This window comes from Arachis stenosperma, chromosome 10 (genome assembly GCF_014773155.1).
Source record: "Arachis stenosperma cultivar V10309 chromosome 10, arast.V10309.gnm1.PFL2, whole genome shotgun sequence".
Taxonomy (NCBI): domain Eukaryota; kingdom Viridiplantae; phylum Streptophyta; class Magnoliopsida; order Fabales; family Fabaceae; genus Arachis; species Arachis stenosperma.
In genome coordinates, this window is record NC_080386.1 from 20,944,872 (window position 1) to 20,972,750 (window position 27,879).

The 27,879-nt window shown below is 35.2% G+C and overlaps 2 protein-coding genes and 1 pseudogene across 2 annotated transcripts; 1 reads left to right on the top strand and 2 right to left on the bottom strand.

The window, feature by feature from the left end:
- Positions 1 to 7,661: 7,661 nt before the first annotated feature.
- LOC130956853 (zinc finger BED domain-containing protein RICESLEEPER 2-like) lies at positions 7,662 to 12,970 on the bottom strand (annotated as a pseudogene).
- Positions 12,971 to 20,029: 7,059 nt separating this feature from the next.
- On the top strand, positions 20,030 to 22,212 carry LOC130955685 (arogenate dehydrogenase 1, chloroplastic-like). Its single transcript, XM_057882607.1, has 7 exons — positions 20,030 to 20,415; positions 20,517 to 20,685; positions 20,891 to 21,046; positions 21,267 to 21,349; positions 21,466 to 21,535; positions 21,622 to 21,696; positions 21,804 to 22,212. Exons 1-7 carry the CDS (start codon positions 20,252 to 20,254, stop codon positions 21,894 to 21,896), a joined length of 810 nt encoding a protein of 269 aa, XP_057738590.1. The 5' UTR covers positions 20,030 to 20,251; the 3' UTR covers positions 21,897 to 22,212.
- On the bottom strand, positions 20,861 to 27,517 carry LOC130955684 (protein RETICULATA-RELATED 5, chloroplastic-like). The gene is made up of 8 exons (XM_057882606.1): positions 26,652 to 27,517; positions 26,014 to 26,143; positions 25,059 to 25,586; positions 24,369 to 24,476; positions 23,715 to 24,263; positions 23,077 to 23,190; positions 22,346 to 22,881; positions 20,861 to 21,041 (listed from the first exon to the last, which is right to left on the bottom strand). The coding sequence occupies exons 1-7, from the start codon at positions 27,320 to 27,322 to the stop codon at positions 22,747 to 22,749; spliced, it is 2,235 nt and encodes a 744-aa protein (XP_057738589.1). The 5' UTR covers positions 27,323 to 27,517; the 3' UTR covers positions 20,861 to 21,041; positions 22,346 to 22,746.
- Between the last annotated feature and the right edge of the window lie 362 nt (positions 27,518 to 27,879).

Below are 27,879 nucleotides of genomic sequence, written 5' to 3' on the forward strand. Positions count from 1 at the left end.
TAAAACTTTAAAACATAACTTAAAATCATAATAATAAAAGGGTAATCTAACTAAGTGGAGTTTCTAATCTATTCGTTTCAGCACTGTCCCACAGCCTTCACCAACCTATCCTCCATGCGATTCCATCGCCATCGCCTTCCGAACCTCCTCAATCCTAGTAGAATACACAGATAAATAACAATGCAAGTAAAGCATAAGTATAGCATGTATATCAAGAAATTCAAGTAGCAATTAATCATGTTATACAATTAGACAAGCAATCTCAAGTCGGCAAAGCAAACAAACAGATAGAAGATGCACATGATGAATGATTGTACTATTGGCTGTGATATCCCATTGTCGATTCAACTGCCAACCCGACACATCTCCATGGAGATGTCGCCCTGCGGTCTCATATTGGGAACCCCCGAGATATCGTGCCCGGATCACGGTCCAAGATGTCAGTGCTTGCACACTATAGTGATTCCGAAGGAATGCGAGCAGGATACTCTTGCCACCGACCTCACATCTCAACGTAAGCGGGATAAAGCTACCGTCCTTACGCCGCCGCTGCGACCTCGACAGGCGAGATTAACCTACCGTCCCTGCCAGGCGCATAGCGTCTGAACAATCACATTATAAATCAATAATTCAGTGATTTTCATAAATCATTCCTCAATATATCAATAATCCAACATTACATTCTGAGTCCCAGACTCATCTCAACCACCATCAATTCATAATTTCTACAATTCATAGTCAGTGATCATCAACACAATACTCTGCCTTCTCACTCAACCAAATCAGTCCTCAGTACTCCAAAAACTTAAGTCACCATTTTCTAAACTTTTTACAAGAAAATATCTAATTAAACTTACCCAAGGCATCCCCCATGTTTTGACACCTAAAAACAAACTAAAGGATCTTAGATAGGTGTTACGAAAGTTTACAAGCTTGCTGGAAAGGTAAAACAGACAAAAAAAGATTTTTATTGAAAAATAGGGCAGTATGTGTACGCATAGAGTTGTGCGTGCGCACACCCAGACGGATTTCCAAGAAGTGTACGTACGCATAGAAGTGTGCGTACGCACATAAGGTAAAAGTTTTCATTTTAAACGTGCACACAGATGCGTGCGATCGACCTGAACAGACCGCCATTCTCAGCGTGTGCGTGCACACAAGGTTGTGCGTGCACACAACTTGCAAAATTTCGTAGATTGTGTGTGCGCACAGAGTGTGCTAGTGCTCCCAACAGTAGGCATTCCCCTACGCACATTTTCAAAAATACACAGGGTGTGCGTGTGCACAAGGCTGTGCTTACACACAAGTCAAAAATTGCCACTGCTTAGAGCACGCGCACAACAGTGTGCATGTGCACACAAACCAAAAATCACAAATTCTGCAACTTTACACAATTCAGATTTTTGACCCAAACTTCCAACGATCATATCTTTTTCTACAAAATTTAGATTTCTACAAAATTTATATGGTTTTAAAGCTCTTTGAATTGTCTTTAATTTGATATAAAACTCATTCAATTTCAAAAACTGTAGCTCAAGGTATAATCTGTCAAAATTCACTAAAAATTCATTTCTACCAAAGACCACAAGAATCTCAACTTACCCAAATTTTCAACCAAAACCAAACCAAAACCACACCAACTTCAGCTCACATCAGTTCTTACCATATGTATCGCATTCCACCACTCATATCATCAAATTCTCATACCCAATTATCAATTATTTCACCTTAAACCATTTCTCACATAACAAACTCATCAATCATTGTTCCATTATGACTAATCATGAGAAATCAATTTAAATTTCAACATCCAACATCATTTATCAACATCAATACCAACACCCATCAAAATAACCAAAATCATCAAATTATCATACATCATCATTCAACAAATTCAACAACCAATTTAATCAAATCCTATCCTATGGGTCACTAGCTTAAATGTCCAGAAATATTATATATTACATAGAGAAAATCGAAACCATACCTTGGCCGATTCCCAATATGCACCAATTCACCAAATTGTCCTCAACCAAGCTTCCACAAGTTCTCGAGCCACTAAATCCACTTCCAAATTATTCAAGTCACCAACATTCTCCATACAACACCAATTCAAGCTATATATACATAATTCATAACTAAATCAACCTAGGGTTTCATCAAAATTATAATTTCACAAGGGTTGAGAATAAACTCACCTTATCCAAGATTGATTTGGGTCAAATCCAATAGGAACTAAAGGCTAGAGTGTACCTAAACACTCAAAATCACAAAATTTCACTTAATACAAAATTTCAAAATTCGAAATTCTTAGGGCTGAAAACTGGGCAGAAAATTTCGAGAATCTTACCACAAGGCTTAGCTAAAAATGACGGGCTCAACGAGAACTTTGTGTAGCCACTGACGGCACGCGAATCAGAGCACTGTAGCTCGAGATATGTCCACCGGAAGTGAGGAGTGAATAATGTTTTTGAAACTCCTTCCTCTCTTCTCACTTCAGCTGCAACTCTCACTCTCTAATGGTTATGGTGGCTGAATAGGGTCATTAATGTGTTTTTATATGTTGGGCTTGGGTCTAAGTTGGGCCAAATCTAACCCGTTAGCGTTTTTGGCCCGTTTGACCTAATTTCGGGCCAAATCTTTAAAATTAATGCCTAGTTTTTAATTCTAAATATTTTTCTAAGGTTTTTTACTATTTTTAATTATTCTCGCACAGTACCGGAATAATTTAAGCCGGTATTGCCGGCTCATTTACCGGTTCGCATTTTATGCGGTTTTTCGCAGAAAATTCTATTTTTCCAACTCAGAAAAATCTACTGAGTCCGAAAATCATATTTAAAATTTCTAATTCACATTCTAAATTTTTAAATCCTATTTTGGGAAATTTAATTATTTAATTAAATAATTAATTAATTACGGTTCTTACAATTTTATTTTAAGCACTTGGAGTATCCAATGATACCTCACCTTTATGTGCTTCGATCTGGAATGAAACATCAGATTTGTACTGAGATGGATAACACTTTGCCTGCCACAAAAATAACACAAACTTCTCTTGATTGATGCCTAACTCTTGTAGAAATTTCTTCATCCACAAAAGTCCCTTAGAAGCTTCAACAACAATAATATATTATGCCGCTATAATAGATAAAGCAACATATTTCTGAAGTCGAGATTGCCACGATATAGCTCCTGTAAGAACCGGCTTAACTGCTTTAATAAAATAATAATTTTTTATTGCCTGAAATAGGTTCAAAAATATAAAAATATTATTTTTAAAATATAAAGATGAAATTTGATTTCAATAAAATTTTCGAAGTTGGAAAATGTATCTTTTGCGAAAAATTTTTGTAAAAATACATACCGGAGCTTAAGTCGACAATACCGGCTCTAGTTTGCCTGATACTGCGTATTTTGAAAAATAAAACTTTGAAAAATTATATTTATTATTTTGAAAGGACAAAAATAATTTAGAATCGAAAATCGGGCACTAATCTTAACAGTTTTGGCTTAAAGTGAGCCAAACGGGCTAAAATCGCTAACGGGTTAGACCGGATCCAAGGTCCAACATATATATGTGTGTTTAATGAGCTTTAAGCTTATTTTGATGGGAAGAGAGAGAGAGAGAGCTCGGATAGGTAATGATGCAGAGTAAAATCCCATTGTCACTATTCATCATCACCTTCCGTGATCCAAAACTTGAGTTACAGAGCTCCAATTGACGAGACGTTTGCGGCTACGTGAAGCTCTCATCGAGCTCTTTGTTTCTATCTAAGTTTTTCTGGAAAGAACTCTATACTCGCACTCTAGTTTCCTTTCCTAACTTTTTTGTGTTTTTGGGTTTGGTTTTTGAGTAGATTTTGTGATTTTGTTTGTTTAGGGTTGATCTAGCATTGGAATATTGTTGGACTTTTCCCCTAATGTCGTTGGATAAGGTAAGATTTCACTAAATCCTTATTTTTAGTTGTTTTGTGAATCTTAGGTTTTGATTTTGATATATGTATGATGTTAGATTGAATTTTAAAGTTTGTTGGAGTGATGCTTGGTGGTTTCGAGCTTGGTGGCTTTGCTTGGTGTTTTGAGTTGCGTGAAAATTGGCTAAGGTATAGTTTTGGTTTTCTTTATGTAATATGTAATGTTTCTAGAAGCTTAGACTAGTTGACCTTAAGATAGGTTTGAATGATGTGATTGTATGATTAATTGTATATAAATGCTATTCTTGATGATGGTTTAGATGGAGGTTGAATGAGTTTGAATGTGATGACATATATATTTTTAGATGATGATTATTGATGAGTTATGTTGGTTAGTGTTGAGATTTGAAAATGGATATTGATCATGATTTTTTATTGTTGATCATTGTGGTTCATGTTGAAAGTAAATGAGTAAGGAGATTTGATGAATTGAATGGATTGGTGAGAATTGTGAATAATGATTATGAGTGTTGATTAATGAGTGAATTAGAAATTATGGATTTGTAGTGATTTATGGTGTAATAGTTGGGTGAATTATGTGTGGAATTGATGGAAATAATATAAAATGGTAAGTTGTTGTGTGTGGTGGTGCTTTATGATGGTTGAGTGGGCTTTGATTTGGTTTTAAATTGAGAGTTGGGGTAAAAATTGAGTTTTTAGTGGTTTTAGTAAAAATAGATTTTAGGCCAACTTTGGCGGATCATATCTTGAGCTACACTTTTTGAAATCGATTGATTTTTGTATCAAATCAAAGATAATTCAAAGAGCTTTGAAATGGTATATATTTTACAGAAATTGGAATTTTGTAGAAAAAGATATGATCGATGGAAGTTGGTGACAAAAATCTGAATTCTGCGATGTTGCAGAATTTGTGTTTTTTGGTTTGTGTGCACACGCACACTGCTGTGCGCCTGCTCAGAACAGTGGCTATGTTTTGACTTGTGCGTACGCACACCCTTGTGCGCACGCACACCATGTGATTTTTAGAACACGCGCGTACGCACACTCTGGTGCGCACGCATACACAGAGAAATGCCTACTGTTGAGGGCGTTTACACACTCTGGTGCGCACACACACCCTACGAATTTTGCAAGTTGTGCGTATGCATAACATCATGCGTACACACAAGTTGGAAAAACTCTTCTGGGCGTGTGTACGCACAACCCTATGCATATGCACACTTTCTTGTTTTTCAATAAAAACCTTGTTTTTAGCAGTTATACCTTCCCGGCAAGCTTACAAACTTTCGTAATACTTATTTAAAACCTTTTGCCAATTTTAGGATCTTGAATCAAGGGAGAAAATAATAAAGGAATGAAAAGGGGTATTTTAGTAATGAGTTTAGAGATGATGACACAGGTTTGGACGGTTTGTGAAATTTCTAGCTTGAATTGGTGAATGTTGAGTTGTGTAGTTTATGGTTGAAGAGATTACTGAGAAATGAGAATGCTTATGAAGAATCCGATAAAGTTGGAAACCGGTGATGGGATGGTTATGATGAGTTGAGAACTTAGAAAGGAATAATGAAATTATTAGATTATATGAGAGTATGTGGGGCCTATATCCCTGGAGTGGCAGATTTTTCTGCTGCATGAGTGTGCGGGGCCTATATCCCTGGAGTAGCAGATTCCTCTGTTGCATGAGTAGTTGTTGTTGTTTCCTTCTCTGCTGCATGAAGTGTGCGGGGCCTATATCCCTGGAATGGTAGACTCCCTGCTACATGAGTGTGCAGGGTAGTATATCTCTGGCATAGCAGATTTTTCTGTTGTATGAGTGTGCAGGGTACTATATCTCTGGCGTGGCAGAAAAGACTACATCCGGAAGGATGTGTCGGGTTGGCAATTATGGACCGATAAGTGATATCACGAGCCAATAGGACAGGCATTCATCATATGCATCTCTTATGTGCTTGTTTGATTTGATTACTTGAGTTTGCCTAATTGTATAATATTCCTACTTGCTTTTTGAATTACTTGCTATATATGAATATTACCTGTGTATTACTTGCTTGCATTATCTGTGATTGTCTGGTGCTGAGGAGGTTAGGTAGGTGGTGGCGATGGGATCGCATTGAGGTTAGGTTGGTGAAGGCTGTGAGATACAGTGATGTGACTAGTTCTAGTTAGAAATCCCCTAAGTTTAGATAACCCTGCTTATGGTTTATGGTTTAATTTATTTATTTATGTTAAGGTTGAATATCTCTATCGGTGTGAAGTTCTAGGATTGTCTTTGGTGTCCCAGAACCTTACATCTTATATATTAGGCACTGTTATCATACTGAGAACCTCTGGTTCTCATACCATATATTGTTGTTGATTTTCAGATGCAGGTCGTAATTCACCTCGATGAAATTGCAGATATGGTGATAAAGCAGAGTATGGTTTCTCCCTTGTTTATTTATGTTTTATTTTATTGTAGTATTTTCTCTCTCATCCTTTGTATTTATATAACCTTGTTGCCTTAGAGGCTTTATTTCTAAACACTTTGAGAAATATGTTGTTGCTTTTTTAAACTTCAAAATTCTGTTGTATTCAGTTTGACTAGCCGGCCTACACTCCGCAAGCTGCGATTAGTCCTCTTTTGTATATCATACTACGCGCATTAGTATCGTGTGTGAATGTTTCACGTATTGTAATTCTGCTTTATGCGACTTTAAGCTGTATTCCTTCATCGGAGTTTTAGTATTACTACCCCTTCATATATATATTATATATTATAGACTTTAGAACTGTCGTTGCACTTTGTTATTCTTTACTTTACGGCTAGAGGTAAGGCTTAGGATAATGGGGTGTTACAGCTCCCCCTACAAAAGTCATCATATAACCAGAATTAGACTTTCTCGAATCAAGATCCCCATATCCGCATATGTGTAACTATCCAACACAGGTTGACCATTCTCAGAGCATAAATAAACTTTGAAAGTACCATTAAAATATATGAGAATTCATTTCATTGCTTGCCAGTTTTCTTTGCCAAGATTAGAGGAAAATCAAATAACAACTCCAACAATATGAGCAATATCTGGCCTAGTGTAAACCATAGCATACATCAAACTATCAACCGCAGATGCATATAGAATCTTCTTTATTTCTTCTTTTTCTTTTTTACTTGTAGGACATTGCTGCAAATTCAGCTTGAAATGACTAGCAGATGGAGTATTAGCAGGTTTGGAACTACTCATGCTAAACCTCTCTAAAACCTTCTCAGTATACTTCTATTGCGACAACTACAATTTTTCATTATTCATGTTACGAGTGATACTCATGCCAATGATTTTATTTGCAGGACTCAAATCTTTCATAGCAAAGGATTTGTTCAAGTCTTTCTTAAGATTTTCAATCTTCTTAGTGTCATGACCAATAATCAACATATCATCATCATAAAGCAAGAGAATTATAAAGTCATCATCAAAGAATTTCTTGACATACACACAATGATCAGAAGAATTCTTACTATACCCATGACCTTCCATGAAGGAATGAAGCTTCGTGTACCATTGTCTTGGCTCTTGATTCAACCCATATAAGCTCTTCTTCAATTCGTACACAAGATGTTCCTTTCCTTTAACTTCGATCATTTGGTTGCTCCATATAAATTTCTTTGTCTATGTCATCATGAAGGTACGCAGTCTTCACATCAAGTTGCTCAACTTTTAAATTCAAGCTAGCCGCTAATCTAAGCACAACTCAAATAGAGGACATCTTCACAACTGAAGAGAACATCTCTTCAAAATCAATACCTTTCTTCTGCTCAAAGCTTTTTACAACCAACCAAACTTTGTACCTTGGCTGTGAAGTATTTTCATCTGCTTTGAATTTTAACACCCATTTATTCTTGAATGCTCTCATACCATTTGATAACTTCACCAATTCAAACGTATGATTCTCATGCAAGTATTTCATTTCTTCTTGCATGGCCTTCAAACAATCTTCTTTATGCTTATCAGACATAGATTCCTCATAGTTCTCTGGCTTTCCAGTCTCAGTGTTCATCACATACTCATGAGGAGAGTATCTCTGAGAAGGATGACGCTCTCTAGTAGATCTTCTCAATTCAGGCTCAACTGGTGGTTCAGGTAGAACTTCAGTATCTGGTGGAGCTTCTACATTTGGCACCTCAGGTTGAAGTGTAAGTTCATCGTGCAAATTATCACCATTATTATAACTTGTACATCTTTCTCATCAACAAGAGGTCTAATAGAAGGAGCAAATTTATCATTAGCAGAACGTTCTAACAGTTGTTGTTGGCTTATCTGTCTTCTCAAGTAGGGGTGTTCGCGGTGCGGTTTGATTCGGTTTTTGAGGAAAAAGCCATCCAATCTGATCGTTTAATTAAACTGCGGTTCAGTTTGGTTCGGTTTTTTTGTTAAGGTCATCCGAACCAAACCAAACCAATTAATATCGGTTTGGTTTGGTTCGGTTTGTTCGATTTTTTCAATCAAATTAAAAAAAATTCTACCATACTATTATGCAAAGTCATAACATTGAAATTGACAAACCGAAATACACAATAGCTAACAATGTCTTGATCTAATGAAATTTAATGACAACAGAATTCAAATACGACAATTAAAGAAGTTTAATAGTTCAACAGTCAACACAGGTGAAAATAAAAATAAAATGTCATTAAACTGATAGCAAAGTTATGGTGTCTTCTCAAAAAAAGTAGCTAAACTTCTTAATGCAAACCAACCTAAAATAAAAAAAAATAGTTACGTAATAAGAACAACAACAACAACAACAACAACAACAACAACAACAATAATAATATAAAGAGAACAATTCCTACCATAACAAGATGTACTCAATCAGACTCAACACCAGAATCTTCTTCATTGGGATCACGTGTGGGTGCAACTTCTACACAATATATAAAACAAGAAACAATCATAACAAATGATATATATTAATAAAAACTAGATTAAAATAAAGAAAATTATAAGTAGAAACTTAACCATACCTAATTTCAACTTCTCCAATTCCTCGATGAGTTCCTCAAAGACAAGTTTTGGAGAGTTTTGGAGCCAATTTTGTGTACAAATTAACGCTTCAGCTGTCATCGGAGTTAGAGAACTCCTATAATTATTCAACACCCTTCCTCCAGTACTAAATGCCGATTCTGAAGCAACTGTGGAAACTGGCATGGCTAAGACGTCTCTTGCAATCTGCCCAAGAATTGGATATTTAGTGGAATTCACTTTCCACCAATTTAGAATGTCGAATTGCACGCCACTCTTCTCTAATGCCTCCATGAGATATAACTCCACCTTATTCTTGTTAACACTCTCATTGAATTGCATTTCCTTCTCAAATTCCATAGCAAAAGAAGTTTCATGTGCCTCAAGCTCTTGTGTGCTAATTTCTGGAGGATCTTGTCGAGTATATCTTTGATAGTTACCACCAAAGCCTATAGCTATCAAACACCTTGAAAAGCGTCTCCTTCACCTTTGCAGTTAAGAATTCAGCATCTTCTTTTTCATACAATTTTTTAAAACTCCACTTAATCAATTGAAGCTTATACCTAGGATCAAGAACAACTGCAATGAAAATCATCATGTTTGTGTTCTTTATATTTCCCCAATACTTATCATACTTGGACTTCATTTTCTCAGCCATGCCTGAAAGTACCGTATCCAAGCTTCCCATCCAATGCTTAAGTGTAGACAATATCTTACAAAAGTCATTAAAGTGTTGAGAAGATGTCACAAACGTTGAACTAGAAACTGTTAGTAACCTCATAAAATATTTTTAAAAACTTGACAAAATGCCTTGCATTCTCCCAATCCTCAGATGTAGGAATCCCACCAGCCATCATAGCATATTCAGAATCTCTCTCCCCCAATCGTTTAAATGCCTTTTGAAACTTCAAAGCACTTTCAAGCATTAAAAAGGTAGAGTTCCACCTAGTAGGAACATCTAAATGGACAGTGCCTTTTTTCAGAATTCTAGCTTCCTTAATCATAGTCTTAAACCTCTCAGTACGACCCGGTGATACACGCACATACCGAACTGCATTTCTAATCTTTAAAATTGACTCATGCATTTCTCTCAACCCATCATTCACAACAAGATTTAAAATATGAGCACAACATCTAACATGTAAAAACTCTCCCCTTAATGGCTGTGAGTTCCAATCCTCCATTCTATTTTTCAAGTAAGAAAGTACAACATTATTTGAACTAGCATTATCAACAGTGATAGAAAAAATCCGGGATATCCCCCAGCTCAACAAACATCTCTCAATCTTCCTACCAATTTTTCTCCCTTGTGATTCTTGATAGCACAAAAATTCAAGATTTTTTTTGCAGTTTCCAATTAGCATCAATATAATGAGCAGTAAGGCAAAGATAGTTCAAATTTTGCACAGATGACCAACAATCAGTTGGCAAACAAACATTTTGATTTGGTTGAGAGAAAATAGACTTCAACTTAATTTTTTCATTCAAATAAAGCTTCTAACAATCCCTAGCAACTGTGAGCCTTCCAGGAATTGGAAACTTGGGTTGCAAACAACTCGTATAATAATGAAAACCCTCCCCCTCAACTGCGAAAAAGGCAATTCATCCATAATAATCATTCTAGCAAGCGCTTGTCTACAACGATCAACATCAAATGACACGGCAGAAAGTGAACTACCTATCCCTTTTCTATCATCTTTTATCACATCTTGAAAACAAAGAAGCTTTTGGGTAGGATCTAATGCTTCTTTCAGAAATTTTTTGCATTGCGACAACAAGTGATTTTTCATGTTACTAGTGCCATTTTTATGTGTATCACAAGCATAACTAGCCCCACACCAATTACATTTTGCCCTAGGATACTGTGGATTACTAGTTTCATCTTTAGTAAAGTGATCCCATGTCCAAGACCTAGGTCTACAAGGTTTTCTCTTACCTTCATCGGCCTCAGTTTCAGCAGAGTCATCAACTTCAACGGGAGCTTCTTCAACAGCCCGCCTTTTCCCTCGGCCTCTACTAGCAAGCTTCCTTGTGTTTCGATGTGGAGCTAGGACAGGAGGCAATGCAGTCGGAGAACTTATGCTTGTTGATTCATTTGGAAGAGAAACTGGCGGAAATCTGGAATCGCTCATATTCTCACTTGAACTGACGTCAAACTACATAAATAAATACAATAAATCAAAGCAAGAAACACAACAACAAATAAATTAATATCCAGTATTAAACTGCACAACAAATCAATAACCAACAATCCAACAATACCAATTACCAATTACCAAGTTATCAACATTCAACAAGGCATTAAGCAAGGCAGCAAGCAGCAAAACTTAATTGAACCATTAATCAATAACCAGCATCCAGCAAGGCAGCAAGCAGGACATTTCCAAAACTTAATTGAACCATTAATCAATAACCAGCATCTAGCAAGGCAGCAAGCAAGGCAACAAGCAGGACATTTCCAAAACTTAATTGAACCATTAATCAAAACTTAATTGAACCATTAATCAATAACCAGCAAAAAATGAACCACTAAACAGCAACCAGCAAGGCAGCAAGCAGGACATTTTCAAGATAATGAACCATTAAACAACAATGAAATGAACCATTAAATAGCAACGCAAGAAGCAGGACATTTCTAATATATTGAAGCATTAAACAACAATAAAATGAACCACTAAACATCAACCAGCAAGGCAGTAAGCAGGACATTTCCAAATCAACAAATCAACAAAACTTAGCAATAAATCAACAAAACATTATCTGAATCGGTGGCTCATTACCAGAAAAAAGGCTATAAATCAACAAAACTTAGCAACAAATCAACAAATCAATAGCAAGTAGCAAGAAATCAACACTAATGAACAGAATTACCGGTAAACAGTAAATGATAAACAACTAAACATTACTTGAATCGGTAGCTCGGGCTCCATATTGACTTGGGAGGAAGGTTGAGTGGGAGACTGGGAGGTGCTGCCGTGCTGGGTTGAATTGATGGGTTAGGGTGGTGGCATCTCAACGGCGACGGTGTGGTGCTGTGCTGCCGTGTCGAGTCAGTCGGTGGTGGCTTCGTGTTGGCCTGATGTGCGACGGTGTGGCTTCGTGTTGGCCTGATGTGCGACGGGCGTGGTTTCGTCTTGGCCTGATGTGCGACGGTGTGGCTTCGGGTTGGCCTTATGTGCGATGGTGGTGGCCTGGTGGGTGGCTGGGTAGTGGGTGCCGCAGATGCTAAGTAGGTATGGTTGGGTCTTGGGTATGTGAAGATTTGGAGAAGAGAGAGCGATGAGCGCAATGGGGATTTGGGGGTTAGGGTACTCGCGCAGAGCACATTTTCGTTTGGGGGTGGGGGGTCTAGGGGGGTGGGTGCGGTTAGTAATGACATTTAGGGTTTTTTTTCCCCTAACCGATTCGGTTCGGTTCAGTTAGGGTCTTCAAAGTCAAAATCGAAAACCGAACCGAACCGCACAAAAAACAGCAAAACAAGTTTTTTTCGGTTATTTCGGTTTTCGATTTTTTCGGTTTGGTTCCTCAGTTTAGTTCGGTCCGGATTGGTTTTGAACACCCTTATTCTCAAGGTCTTCAATAGTTTGGTATTAAAAAAAGTCACATCTCAACTTCTAATCATTTTCTTACTCATCGGATCCCATAATTTGTAACCAAAGTCTTCATGATCATAACCAATGAAGATACACTGATTTGACTTTTTGTCAAGTTTGGACCTTTCATCTCTTGGAATGTGAATAAAAGCTCTGCAGTCGAACACTTGTAAGTGACTATAGGAGACATCTCTCCCTCTCCAAACTTCTCTGGAACATCACCATTTAGTAGAACTGAAAGAGAAAGGTTGATCAAATCTACTACAATCTTCACTACTTCAACCCAAAAGAATTTTGGCAACTTTGCATGGGAGAGCGTACACTTGACTCTATCATTGATAGTGTGATTCGTTCTCTTTGTAGCTTCATTATGTTGAGAACTCTTAGTAACTGTCTTCTCAAGATTGATCCCATCTCTTTTGCAATACTCTTCACATGGACTCATGTATTCTCCACTATTATCTACTCGAACACATTTCAACTTCCTTCTTGTTTCTCTTTCAATACTTGCATGAAAGTGTTTGAAGATACCGAGCACCTAGTCTTTAGATTTCAAAACAAAAGCTCACACTTTTTGAGAATAATCATCAATAAAAGTAACAAAATATGATGCACCTCCTAGTGTTTTAGCATCCATAGTGCAAACAACAGTGTGAACTAAATCTAGAACATGTGATCTCCTATGAGGTCCAGAACTATGAAATGATACTCCAGCATGCTTTTCAACAAAACATTGAGTACAAATATTTAAAGTTGTACCTTTCACTAGAAGTGAGTGCTTCTTGACTAAAACGCTAAGTCCTTTTTCGCTCAATTGACCAAGACGCATATGCCACAAATTAGAGGAGGAATCATCGGCTATATTTATCTCTTCTTTGCATAACTTTGCTTGCAATTGGTAGAGAGTAGTAAGACTATTGTTTTCTTTAACAACAATGAGAGCCCCTTTGGTAATTTTGTATTTTCTACTACTAAAAAGAAGTGCAATATCCTATTGATCCAATGCGTTTACTAAAATTAGATTGATATTTGGTGCTTGCATAATATTTTTCAACTGCAACTTGCATTCCATGTTGGTTTCAAGCCACACATCACCCATACCAATGATGTCACACATCCTTTTATCTCCCAACTTGATTTTACCAAAATTTTCAGCATGAAGGTTTCCAAGTGAATTGAGAAGGGGGGTTGAATCAAGGAATCACTTTTTAGACTTGAATAAACAAGTTACGCAAATTTTGGTTTTATGAGATTATTTTGAATTTTGTCCCATCATAGCAGAACATAATTGAAATGGCAGAGACAGGAAAAGAAGAAGAGTGAGACCACGATATATCCTAGTTCGGCTACTTAGTGCAATGTGACCTCCGTCTATTCTCTACCACTACAAAGGTAGAATTTCTACTATAATCAAGATTGATTACAAATACCAATTCCAAGAGGCTCACACTCTTGTAAACCACCTAAGCTATCCCAAGCTTAGTATATCACCTAGGTGCTAACCTAACCTAGTTAAGGAGAACTTAGTGTACTCTAACTCAGCATACTTTCAAAATCAAACACTCAAATAAAAGTTAAAATAACTTTTGTATGCACTACCCTCTTTGTCTTTTTCATCTCTCAAAGTAAATTTGAATCTAAACAAAAGAGTATGAACACACTCAAAAAAAAAAAAAAAAAAAACAAGGGCTGTTTGTATGATTTGAAATTATGCACGAAAATAGATATCTCTTCCTTAGATAAAATCTTTTTTTATAAAGCTTGATATCTTCTCTTCAAGATGGAGAAGTTTTCTTTTTTGTTGACTAGCTGATGCACTCTTTAAGGCTCTTAATCGATGGCTATAAATGTGAAAGCTTTCTTTCTTTGTTCTCTAAACATTAGTGCAGCAGCTCTTCAATCATTTGAAATATAATTTCCAATACATTGATAATGGAGAGGGAAATTCTTTCCTTCTTTAATTCAATTTGAATGTGTAGCAATTGTCCAATCTTTTATCCTTGAAACGAATTTATAGCTAGTTGATTTGCAACATCTTTCTTAACTTGGCTTGAGATCCTCTTAATGATTTTCTTATAAATGTATATGCTTTGCATACTTCAAGCTTACTTGATTTATTCATCCTTAATTGATTCCTACAATTCTAATCATAATGGTTAATTATAATAAGAAATAGTTAATTATGTTTATCTTCATAAGATACCAAATCAATTTTTGACTCAACAAAGCAGTACAAGAAGTGAAAAATTCATGCCTCAGAGTAACATAACATGAGATATCAGAATCCATAATCCAAAGGGAATCATCACAAACAAGATTAATATAGTTTCATCATATGTGATAAGAACATCTTTATAAATAATCACAGTAGTTTCTTTATCACTATCTTTACCTTTATCTTCATTTTTTCCTTAATGGATCTCTTTTCAAGAACCTACAATACCTCTTGATATGCCTCGACTTGCCACAATGGTGACAAATGAACTCCTTTCTTAGCTTGTACTTTCTTTTTGATTTGTTTAGACTCTCTAACCTGTCAGAATTGTAAAATTTTCTACTTTGTCTTCTTTCCCGTGACTTTAAAATAAGTGCTTCTAACTGGGAGGAGGTATTGATCAAACTTCATTCTCTTGTTCCGACTTCTTCATTCAACATGCTCTCTTTAACCATTGCAAATGTCAATTTTTCTTTTGAAGCTGAATTAGTCAGTGTTACAACCAGAACTTCCCAACTATCAAGTAAAGAACTCAGCAATAACAAGGCTTGCACCTCATCATTTAAAGTGATGTCATTATTTGTCAATTGGTTCACATTCTCTTGAAATATGCTCAAGTGCTCTAACATTGATCTACCTTTGATATATTTCATATTGACCACCTTCCTAATCAAGAATGTTTTGTTTTGCACATTCTTCCTCCTATATAACTCATTCAATTTCTTTCATATCTTCTCGGTATTAGTTTCAGTGTCAACATGTGGATACATACTAAGATCGAGCTATTATCTAATCAAAGCAACTGCTTTTCGATTCATCTTCTTCCATTCAGCATCAAATTTGGTACCTTTAGATTTAATCCCCATTATAGGATCATACAAGTTCTTACTATACAACATATCTTCCATGAGGGTCTTTCAAATTGAGTAATTTTTAGAATTCAATTTAAATATTTTTTTCATTTAATCAGCATAAAAATAAACAACCAAAACTTTGGACACCACTATGTTGGAAAAAAATGAAGTTCAGACAAGAACCTGTCTGATAGCGAAAGTACTAAAAATAATTTTTTCACAACCTATACAATTAAATAGGCAACACCAAAGATACTCCAAACAACAAATTCAATGGCAGAAATTAAAAATATCAGACACCAGAATTTTTTATCATGAAAAAACTCCCAAAAGAGGGACAAAAAATTCACGAAATCTAATCCAGTAAAAACTTTTACTATCAAAATAATGGGTACACAATCAGTCTTCCTAGTAGCACTAGGGGATCTCAACAATCAATAAATTACATCGTTAAAATTGATGAAATTAACATAAATTCTCTACAAAGTGGGTATCTCAAATCAGACAAAAGATAACACAATACAACTAGCAAGTTATATTCTAATGTTTATCTCTACAACAGAAACAACATACTAAAATTTTATAAGAAATGGAACAAGCTTACCAGTTTAATGAGATCAAAATGGCAATGCCTTTTTTGCCTTTGTCTTCTTCTCTTCCCATCGCTCATCCTCTCCTCTTTCTCTGTTTCTTTTCTTTTCTTTCTTTCTATTTAAAAATGAGAGACTCACTTTCTCTCTCTCTTTTTTTCTTTTACGTGGGTTATAACCACTTCTCTTTTTTTCTTTTATTTTAAACTGTGGGTCTCACTTGAGTTGAAGAATCACCAACAATTTAAAATTAAATTCAGTTGTCTATAAATTAATACTCAGTCAAAAATGAGTAAGCCGAATGAAATCAGTCTAATTTTTTATCTATTAACTAATTTTAAATAATAAAAATAAAAAAATTTAATTTTTCTAAATATATTTTATACATTTGGTTCAATATCAATTAAAATTTTAAATTTTTGAACCTCTAATCTTATTGATTCAATGCCTAATTCAATTTTCATAACCTTGAGATTCAGAAAGAACAGATGATGTTATTTAAATGGCTATTTTAGTGAAGTGTCACTATTTTAAAAATTATTTGTTAAATTGTTACCTTTTTAAAATATATTATCCAATTGTTATCCTTTTTAATTTATAAGTGTTTAATAAAATTTAATATTTATTTTAATAATTTTGTATAATAAAACAATAGTTAATTTAAGAAAGAGTTAATATAAAATAAAAATTAAATAAGCATAAAAATAATATTTAATGAATGCTTTAAATTATATATTAATTAAAAAATAATATATTTAAAAAAAATATAACAAAAAAGTTCTACATTCAAGTCATTTATTTAACAAATTTCAACTAAATTGTTATAATGTATTTTTTATTCATGCGCTTCTTCTTCTTGTATATCGTTGCTGCTACTGCATCTTCTTATTTTTTTTTCTTTTTTCTCATCTTTCTCTTTCGTTATCGCCGATGTCATCGTCACCACTACCACCACCTCCTTCGCCTCCTCTTTCTTCTCCTTCTTTTCTCATTTGAATTATTTTCCTCTTTTCCTTTTCTCCTTCTCATCCTCCTCTTCCTCCATCATCATCATCATCATCATCATCGTTATCGTCATCGTCATCACTGCTGCTGCTGTCTCTTCTTATTCTCCTCCTTTTTTCTCGTATTTCTCTTTCATTATCATCGTCGTCATCACCAGCACCACCTCCTCCTCCTTTCTTTCTTATTTGAATTTATTTTCTTCCTTCTTTTTTCTCCTCCTCCATCATCATCATCATCGTTATCGTCGTCAATATCATTTTTTCTTATACGTAAATTGCATTGTTTCTTTTCCTCCTTCATTCTCTTTCAAATTTTTGCACATATAAGATTTCAATCCAATAAGCAAGCATTCAAGTATAGTTGAAAAATAATGCTCTTAAAAGAAGTAAGAGCAATAGAAAAAAAGAAGAAGCAAAAATGTAGCATTAAGAAAAATATTTCTATATTTTTGTAGCAATATTTCGGTGTCAAAATTAAGAAATTTTGATTTTTTTCTTATTTTTGGCAGGAATTCAATCCAATAAATGTAAACTTACATTCATTCAACTAAATAAGATTCTAATATAGCACAAACATATTTATTCAAATAATTTCGGTGTTATCTTGTGATCTGTTAGTATGCAATTTACTTTTTACATTCATTCAATTAAATAAGATTGTAATACATATTCATTCAAATCTAATATGAGAAGCAATACTGCTATAAAAGAAAAAAAGAACAATAATTCAAAACAACAACTCTTTCTCTCCTCCTCTTATTCTTTGTTATCTTGATCATCATGATTACTTAGCAAGATTAGAACATCAATTTAGAATATGTCTTCTCATTATTTTTAGTAAGTAAGTAGAGAAAGAAAAGAAACTCTCATTGAAGCATAAGAAGACATTAAGAAGACATTTCTATGTTTGTAGTAAAATTTTGATGTCAAAATTAAGAAATTTTTTTTTGTAGCAATATTTTGGTGTACAAATTAAAAATTTTGGTAGTTTTTGTTTTTGACAAGAATTCATTTTAATAAGTGTGAAGTTACATTCATTCAATTAAATAAAATTGTAGTATGGTATAAACATGTTCATTTAAATAATTTTGGTGTTATCCTGTGATCTTCTATTATGTAATTTACTTTTTACATTCATTCAATTAAATAAGATTGTAATACATGTTTATTCAAGTCTAATATGAGAAACAATACTCATAAAAAAAGTAAGAGTAACAATTCAAAACTCATCATCATCATCATCATAAAAAAAATTGCAGCATTAAAGAAGTTGTATTTTTGTAATTAAATTTCAGTGTCAAAATTAAGAAGTTTCGGTATTATTATTAAGATATTTCGGTGTTATTTTTCAATAAATTTTGCATAAGTCAAAACTACTCATCCTCTTCTTCTTCTTCGTTATCATCTTCTTCTTTTTTTATCTCACATTTTCATAATTCTTCTTTTTCACCCTCTTAACAAGAATAAAAACAAAAAAAAGAAAAAAAATTAAATAAAGAAAAAGAAGATATATATAATGCTGCAAAAATCACCAAAAAGATAAAAAGGAAAAGAAAAGAAAAACGCAACAACTGCATACAGAGAAAAAGACGAAACACGAAAAAGAAGAAAGAACGCGAAAAAAAAAGGAAAGCACAATGACACTAAGAATTGGAGCATGTTTACACAGAATGAAACTGATTTTTGTTAAGTTTAAACTAATTTAGTTGCCCAAAAAAAATTTGAGAACGAGGCCGAAAACATAATATGTAACAAGCAGTCTGATCTAGTATTAGCCAAGACGTTCTTTATCTCAAAGTCTCTCTTCGAATCCCATCCCATTGAGAGAGAAAAAAAAAAGACAGTTTCTTATTATGTTTCAAAAGAATTACAATTTGGTAAATAATTTTTAAACAGTGATATTTTTCTGTATGCTAATCAATTAATAATGGACTTCCATTAAAGTAAGGTAGTTAGATGCAACATTGCGTTTAAATCAATGGAAAAATTAAATTCATGATATGGTTAATCCATGTTGCCAAATTGGTCACTCATAAAGTTTCAAATAGAAAACAGAAGAAAATAGAAAAAAAATCAGCAACTACCGGTAGCTGGCTACTGTGCAGGAGCTCCATAATAGGACAATTACACAACCAAGATGGTTGTTAGAAAAAGAAGTTAGACATTCCATTTGAGAAAAAAACACTGAAGAAGTTATAGGTAGCAGTTTACTTGTCTTTTCTTTATGCCTTTCTTTTAGTTTGTTAATGACTATATTAGAGGACTTGAGAAGAAAGATTGAATCACAAGTTTTTCGTTATCATTAATTTATTTTATTATTTTATTATTTTTGCACACTGGAAAAAAAAAATCACATTTGTATTATATTTCTGCTCCTTTCTAACCTTTATTTTCATTTTTTCCTTGCTTTGCTCTATTGGATGTTTTTTTTTTTGTTCCCATTATTCCTTGAATTTTACAAAACTATCAACTTCTTGTTCTTGACTTTTTTTTATTTAATCCTTCCACCCTGCTAAGACGAGATATTCTATTCCCTCTTATGGAACAACAGAATCATATTCTACGAAAGGTTGTAATCATAAATTCAATTTTTATTGTACCTTCTGTTTGATTTTACAATAATGTGTGGTTGGCATTTATTTGGAACATAAAAAGCATTTATTCCATGGAGGAGATCTCCTAGTAGGACTACCAATAGATTTATAATTATCCCAAAACAATATTTTTGTGCTCATGCTTAACTTCCAATGGATGCACTAAAATTTTGAGGTGAATTGATGAATCATTGCAATTTTTTCAATACAAAGCAACATTAAAAAAAAAAAAAAAGAAAAAAGACTTGCCTTTTAGTTAACAATTTAAGCTTGATGAAAAACTAAGGGAGAGATGGGTTAGGTGGTAGTACTTTTTTTCTTTTTAACCTTTTCAATTAACTATATAAAGGGCCAATTCACCCTAGATCACCATAACGAATAGCCGCCACAAGTAGGAGTGGTTGATACTTGTGTGATAGTAATAACACACCATTGTTCTTTGGGACATTATCCACACTTTCACTAAACCATGTCATCTTCCCATTCCCAAAACATGAAAATAGGCATAGTGGGTTTCGGCACCTTCGGACAGTTTCTTGCAAAGACAATTATAAAACAAGGCCACACTATAACGGCAACTTCTCGATCAGATTACTCCCATCTCTGCCTCCAAATGGGTATCCATTTTTTCAGGTAATTAATAATTACATGCATGCACACATACACAATAAGTCATATAGTATAGTATGTAGATACATAGATGCACATCAATTTCATATATATATATTTTGCAGCGATATGAGTGCATTCCTTGATGCTGAGAACGATGTAATACTGTTATGCACATCGATCTTATCACTAGCGGAAGTTATGAGGTCAATGCCACTCACTTGTCTGAAGCGACCAACGCTCTTTGTTGATGTCCTTTCGGTCAAAGAACATCCTAGAAACCTTCTACTCCGAGTAAGCAGTTGTAAAATACCATTTTATTTATGGGCGTTGTCATTATAAAAAAGAAGTGTTTCTGACTTACTATTATTTTTTAATTTAGGAGAAATTGCAGTAACCCTATATTCATTACATAACTTTGGTTCTTACTTGTTTCATTTGGAGGATGGTTACCTTAGTTTCATCAGTTTCTCCATTTGTTTTTGTTTGTGTTGGAAAGACGTTGCCAGGGGAGTTAGACATACTGTGCACGCACCCAATGTTTGGACCAATCAGTGGGAAGGATGGGTGGAAAGATCTCACTTTCATGTATGACAAAGTTCGAATTCAAGATGAAGCCAAATGCTCTCGTTTCCTCCAAATTTTTGAAGCTGAGGTACGTTAATCCATAGTTAGTTACATTCTAAAGCGAACAAATCAATGTAATTCAAGAAAGAAAGACAAAGCTTAAGGATAAGGTAACATGTTCTTTACATACTCCTAGGATTAGTTATGAGATAAAAGTTAAAAAATCAAATGATGATGACCCAAACCTGGTGGTGAATTCAAGCAAGGTCAATTATTATTTTCGCATGTACATTGTATGTATTACACAGGGTTGCAGGATGGTAGAAATGTCCTGTGAGGAACATGATAAAGCAGCTGCTAGGAGCCAATTTATCACACACACAATAGGCAGGTACATGGTATTCGACATATATCTAATCACTATATATATATATATATATATATATATATATATATGTGCTCACAAAAATGTAAAATTCTGCTGATTCTTCAATCCTCACTAATCAGGACATTGGGAGAAATGGATATAAGGTCCACATCTATTGACACTAAGGGCTTTGAGACACTTGTTCAATTGGTAGTCATTCATAATTCATATATATTGTTATCAACTAGCTATGGCACATCAATCGCTAAATGTAACATATCAAATTTTACTTGCAGAAGGAGACCACCATGAAATGTAGTTTTGATCTGTACAGTGGATTGTTCACGCATAACAGATTTGCCATACAAGAGGTATGGAACTGCATATGAAATGCTTGTTTTTAGGTTATCACTGTTTAGAAGCATAAGTGCATAACCAAGCATCTTAAGATATACTCATATATCATGACAATATGCAGCTGGAAAACCTTGAGCATGCCTTGTTCAAGGTCAAAGAGATGCTGGTTCAAAGGATGAAAGAGGAGCAGGGTCAAGAAAACACTGAAAGTTGATGTATTACTTGTACTTGAGCAAAAGAAATTATATAAAAAAAAGAAGTGGAAAGAAAGAAACAAAAGAAATAGATACATTCAATCACGTGTAATAAATAGGTTCCATTCCCAATACATGCTCAGTAATTTCAAATTAGTAAAGCATACATTTATTCCCAATGCCTGGAAGAATCCAGCACCAGTTGGTTTTAGATAACTCAGGTTTTGTTGCATCACTTCACCCAAAAATTAAGGGGAAAAAATGTAGACCTCAATGTCCCCTTGTGTGCCGAACATATAAAGAAATAAATTATATCTACATATTTTGTGTAGGAAATCATGCTAACTTGCAGTCTATCTATCATTAGATGAGATATACTCAATCTAAATGGGTTCCAGATGTGTACATAACATATCCCATGATATCCACGCATTGAGCACGAGATCTAGTGTTAACTTTAAATTCTTACCAATATAGTTGCTGCAAATCCAAAGGCTGGTTCATCACTTCATTATACTCCAGTATAAGTGCTCCTCAACTTTTCTTTAACCCCGCAACCCGTTTAAAAGGTCTTACAAAAGAGCGATTGCCTAACCATAAAGTAGTTACAGTCATGTATTGTTGGTCTCATCTTGAAACATCCCTGCATTTATTACTTACATCAAAATTATATTCACCGAAATGGGATCCTATCAAAATGTGTACAACTGAGCCGTTAAAGGAACTGTCAACAGGTTCGAGAGAGAGAGAGAGAGAGAGATCATGAAAGCGAAAAACCCTATACTTTTGAGCCTATTATACAAGATTTTTAAGAATAATAATACAAAAATGAGAATTATGAATATATCACGAAAGGAGATTGAATCTCATTTATTCTTTTATCTCATCAATGCTGGCTTCTTCTGTTTCGCCGCAAACAATTGCTGCATTATTTGGAGGATCTGATGTAGGTAACTCTGTCTTTCTAACTTGCAGACCAGTAGCGCGGGCAATGTCAATCCATTGCTGCAGGAATATGGGAAAACCAAAGTTGAAATATTCTACTCAGATAATCAAGTTGATAGGTAGATAAAGTTTACCACAAATAATAATAATAATAATATATGTGTAACAATAAACATATATGTGCAATAGTATGCAATGAGAAATGTGCAAGTGACGAAAAAATATGGAAAGCAAAACAAGAAAAGTTGATCTGACCTGGGTTCCCCAATAAGAATTGACTGTCCGTGCGACAAACGATACCATATTTACAAACAAGGTTTGGGATGCAAACTGTTCAGAAAGGCGATGCTCCACTAACCCAGCAATTACCTGCACAAAAAATATTTCAGTATTAATAAAGTAGTTGCAGACCTTAGCTGGATGCAAATTCATAGTACAATAACACCAAATAAATAAATATATACTCATAATTTTCAGAAAGAAAAAGTCCTTAAATAATTATCCAGTAGTATCCTGAAGAATAGGTGAAAAAGAGAAAAATAGAACAAGACAAAGTAGTTATTATTGAAATTGAACATATCTTTCACAATTTTAACATCAAAGTGTTACAATAATCCAAAAAAAGATTGTAATTAACAATGACACATTTGATGTCTCCCTGCTTTCAAATGACGATGTAAATCCAACTTCCAAGTGTGTTTTGCCTTGCTCCAATAATTGTATATTGCGAAAAATTCAATTCATGACAGCAACTATAGAAAGACAAAACCATCATGATAATATAGATCTATTTCCCACAGAAGTTAGGTCAAATCTTACTTTAACGCTCTGTTACACATTATTTACAAGCTACAACAAAAGATTTGAATGCAAAAGGCAGGTTATCCATGTACCTGGTATCGGAGATTTGATGAGATTCCAAGAAATAATGAATAAACAACCGCTGTTTTGAGTATTGGTGACCTCACAATCTGTTGTTGAGTAATGACAGCCGGATTAAGTAATTTACGAATTGCATATAGAGAGTTTGATGAAGCCACAGCACCTATGCTTGAAATAAATCCAACACCAGCAAGTTTTAAACCACCAAATACAACTGATGCAATTCTATGGTTGAGATTCCAGTTTGTCCCTGCTGGATTCTTTTGAAATGCATTGTCTGGGATGGAGCCCAGAAGACCTATTAGTGAATTAATGTTTTCAGGTGCATTTGCCTCATCAGCATATGAAAGGAATGAGAGAGTTGGTGCAGGAAGCCACACTGTAAAAAAATCAACAATTGATCCTCTGACAGTGTCTGTGATAACATAGTCTAGTTCCTGGAAAAAATTTTCTTTCCGCTTTTCATACTGTGCTATTAGAGTAGTTGTTATCGATATAGCTTCTTCTATGGCTAATCTATGCAAGAATTTGGGGTCTGCCAACAATCTTTCCCTGAAACCCTGCACCAAGAAGAGCCTGATGAGGAGGTATGAATATGAAAGGAAGAAAAATATGAAACATTCAAATGGTTAAAGAGAAGTGTTTATTTTCATATATAAATTTACCTGGAAACGGTGAGTGAGTTCTGAAATTAAGGGATACTTCTCTATGTCAAAGAAGTTCTGCAATACCTCTGGTGATACCAAACCAAGATCAATTCCCTTTTGTAGATCCTGAAACCGGAAGGAAAATATACCTTTGTATGATGATGTTACAACTTACAACGAGCATTGTCATACACTACCGTCTAAAGGATGATAACATAGATAAAAAGAATCAGAAAAGACATTCACTATGAAATCATCAAATGCAAACAGTTGCTAATTAGACCTCCAATACTCTCGGATGCATGAATGATAAATTACAAATTAAGGGAACTTGATTTTAAAAATTATCAGAATCCCAGACTAAGGACTTCATGATCACAATTTACCCCATCCCAAAGTTTTCAACTCCATTATCATATATTGTGTTTTGCATTAAACCTGAACTGATAAAGCCATAAAGGAATAGGAGTTTAAAAGAAAAGGAAGATCTGGGACATGACATAATACTATGAAATGGTACATTTTTGAGGGACACAACCTGACACTGTTAGGTTGCTGAGGTGCACAATTTGTGTCAGCTGGCAGGATATATACTGTAAATGATTGTGGAATACCAAAGCTATAATGAATACAACTAAAAACTCCAAAAGGAATTGATATGAGAAACATAGCAATCTGTGGGATGTTGAACTTTAATGGTTAGCTAACCTGTGGGAGGGCATCTCGTCTGCGCCCAGCAGCATTCATAACCCGAGCAATCTCAGCACGGTCAAAGCAATTTCTATTACAGGGTCTGGCAGCAGAATACCACAAAAAATCAGCAACAGGAACTTCTCCCTCTCCGCGAATGAACTGTCTTTCAGGGTCAAGCAATATTACAACTTGGTTTTTCTTTTGTATTTTTCCTGAAATTCTTGCTGGCACTCCAGTTCCTCTAGAACCATATGTTACATGGCTTGCACCAGTCACAACTACTAACATGCCCGATGCTCCTCCATCAAGCACATTTTGTAAGATGATTTGGGACATATTATACTCCTCTACAACTCTAGCTTGTGCAGAAAGATATGAGCTTGGACCAAAAGGAACGGATGGATTTAGAATACTATCAACTGATGATTTACGTGAGATAGAAGTGAAGCCTGATATGAAGCCTGAACCAGCTGGAGGTGCATATACTTTACGATCAGCCTTTGAAAGCCCACGAATTCCTTCTGCTTGTACAGTCCTTAAGATCTGTAGACGAGCGAATGGTCGTCATTTAAACATAACAATTGATACCTTAAGTCAGTTAAGCTTTCAATGTTCCTTTGGTGTTCCTAAAGTTATCTTCGGTTTTCCTCTATTCTTTTAACAGGCCATCTTACCAATTAGGGAAAAAGCATGTTTTATTAAACATTCTGCTTATTTTTGAGACATTTGAGGATGAAAAATTCAATTCTATCCAGGGTTTGCCCTTTTTTAAAAAAAATTATTTTGGATTGATATTCAGAGTAGGCTATTCTTGTCACAATGCAATTAAGTCCCTGGGGGCTACTCATTATTGTGCACACCATTAGCTTATATTGTGAGTTAGTTAAGCACAATACTCCGCCAGAAATTCCATAGGTTAATGCACAATCGACATATCTGCATAAGTTTGTGAATGAAAACTCAAGCATACCGATAGTGGGGTGCCACAAGCAACAAGGCGGATTCCATTTTCACGACAGTAATTAAGAAGAGGTTCATACTCCTGCCATCTTTCAGGCGGCCAATGCATTGTATAAGACTTTAAGGTTTCTCCATCTATCCTGTAGCAAAAGTTTAATATAAGTAACAGTGGAATTGAAAGAATTACTCTTAAGAGACAGACAGAGATTAACAGTAAAATAGTAATTAAATTAGTAAACGGAGGGCAGATTAAAATTTAACATAAGGAATTGCTCGCCATGTGTGTGTGTGTGAAATAACAAGATCTATTTTCCTAATTGATTATTAAATTCTAAATTTGGCAATCCGCAGAACAAAAATTAAATAGGACAGTAACTAAGTCACCAAAAAAAAAAAAAAAATAGGACAGTAACTAGCTTAGTCATTTTCATGGCTCAAGTGACACAGAAACTTGTTAATTCTTATTCACTTCAACTTGAAGATTCTTGTTCAAGCTCGCAGTGACTAATGTCTAATGATCAATTTCCTTCAATTTACAATTTCATAATCGTTAACCAACATTCATCTACAGTTCTACACTCTCAATTCAACAGTTATCAGATATGAACCCAAAAGCTATATTCATTCAGCAAAATTTGAAATGCATACTTGTTATCCATGAACTGATTGAGCGGTTCCTGAAGATTCGAAGGGAAAGCTTCAAGAGCCAAAGACAAACGCTTCTCATTCTCTAGGCACCGCTTTTGCAAATTCTTAACGATCTCGAGCTCCAATTCCTTGTCGTCGCGAACCGGAACCTGCTCCGCTTCCCCCAAATACACCACGCGCGCGTTCATCAGCTTCTCCCACACTTTCCCCTTGTCCTTCCCTATTGCCAACGGTTCCCCGATCGCCGTCGCATCGTAAATCCTCGACGTTATCGCCTCCTCCTCTTTCTGCTTCTTCTTCGGTTCCTCAACCTTCGCCGCCGTCAAATCTGCAGGCGGAGGCGCCGAAACAGGAGATGGCGCTGTCACAGCCTTATCATCCGCCTTCGTTGCCGACGAGAACATAAACGACGCGCCGGCGGCAAGAAATGGCGCCGCCAACACGACTCGCCGGGTCGGACCGACCGAGTTTTCAGCTACGCCGTCATTCTCGGGCTTCGCGGCTGCAGTTATGGTTATGGTCTTGGAGTGGCGAAGGGACAAGTTGATACGATGACATTTCACCGTCCACACGGCGTCGTTTCGTTGAACGGGAGCACGTGAGCGGCGAAAGGAGGTCACGTGCGGCGGTTTAGTAGTGGCGAAGGAAGAAGCCTGGGTGTTTGGCTTCATCTCCTTGGTGACCTCAGGTTTTCACTTCAACTAACTCCAAGTCTCCAACTATGATACTTCGATTAGCTGTTGTAACCATTAGCTGAGTGTTCTTGTTTAACGTTCTCACTTATCATAGAAAATCTTGGGGGGAAAAATGAAAAATACCCGTAACCATAAAATTTTGTTGCTGAATAAAGATGAGGTGTTTTTGTGGTCACAATAAATTTAAATTGTTATGAAACATATTGGTACGTAAGTTTGGAGGGGGCTCTAATTGTTCTACGTGAAGCATTTGTGTCCATACAGGATATTGATTCAAGTGCCAAGTGGCAAACACTTTTTGTTATATTTTGTGATAATGAATGTGGTGCGTTTTTATTTTCCTTGTTTTCGGAATTTCCTCTGTGCGATTGAGATGAGCTGACTCGGATGTGACTCAGGGCTGAATAAAATCAAATAATAGTGTGTTGACGAATGGAATATCTGAAGCCCAGGTGCCAAATCAATTTGTGGGATATTGGGCAAGGTGAAGCAAAACAAACAAAAAGCCCAGTTTCTATATGTTTTTTTCAGAC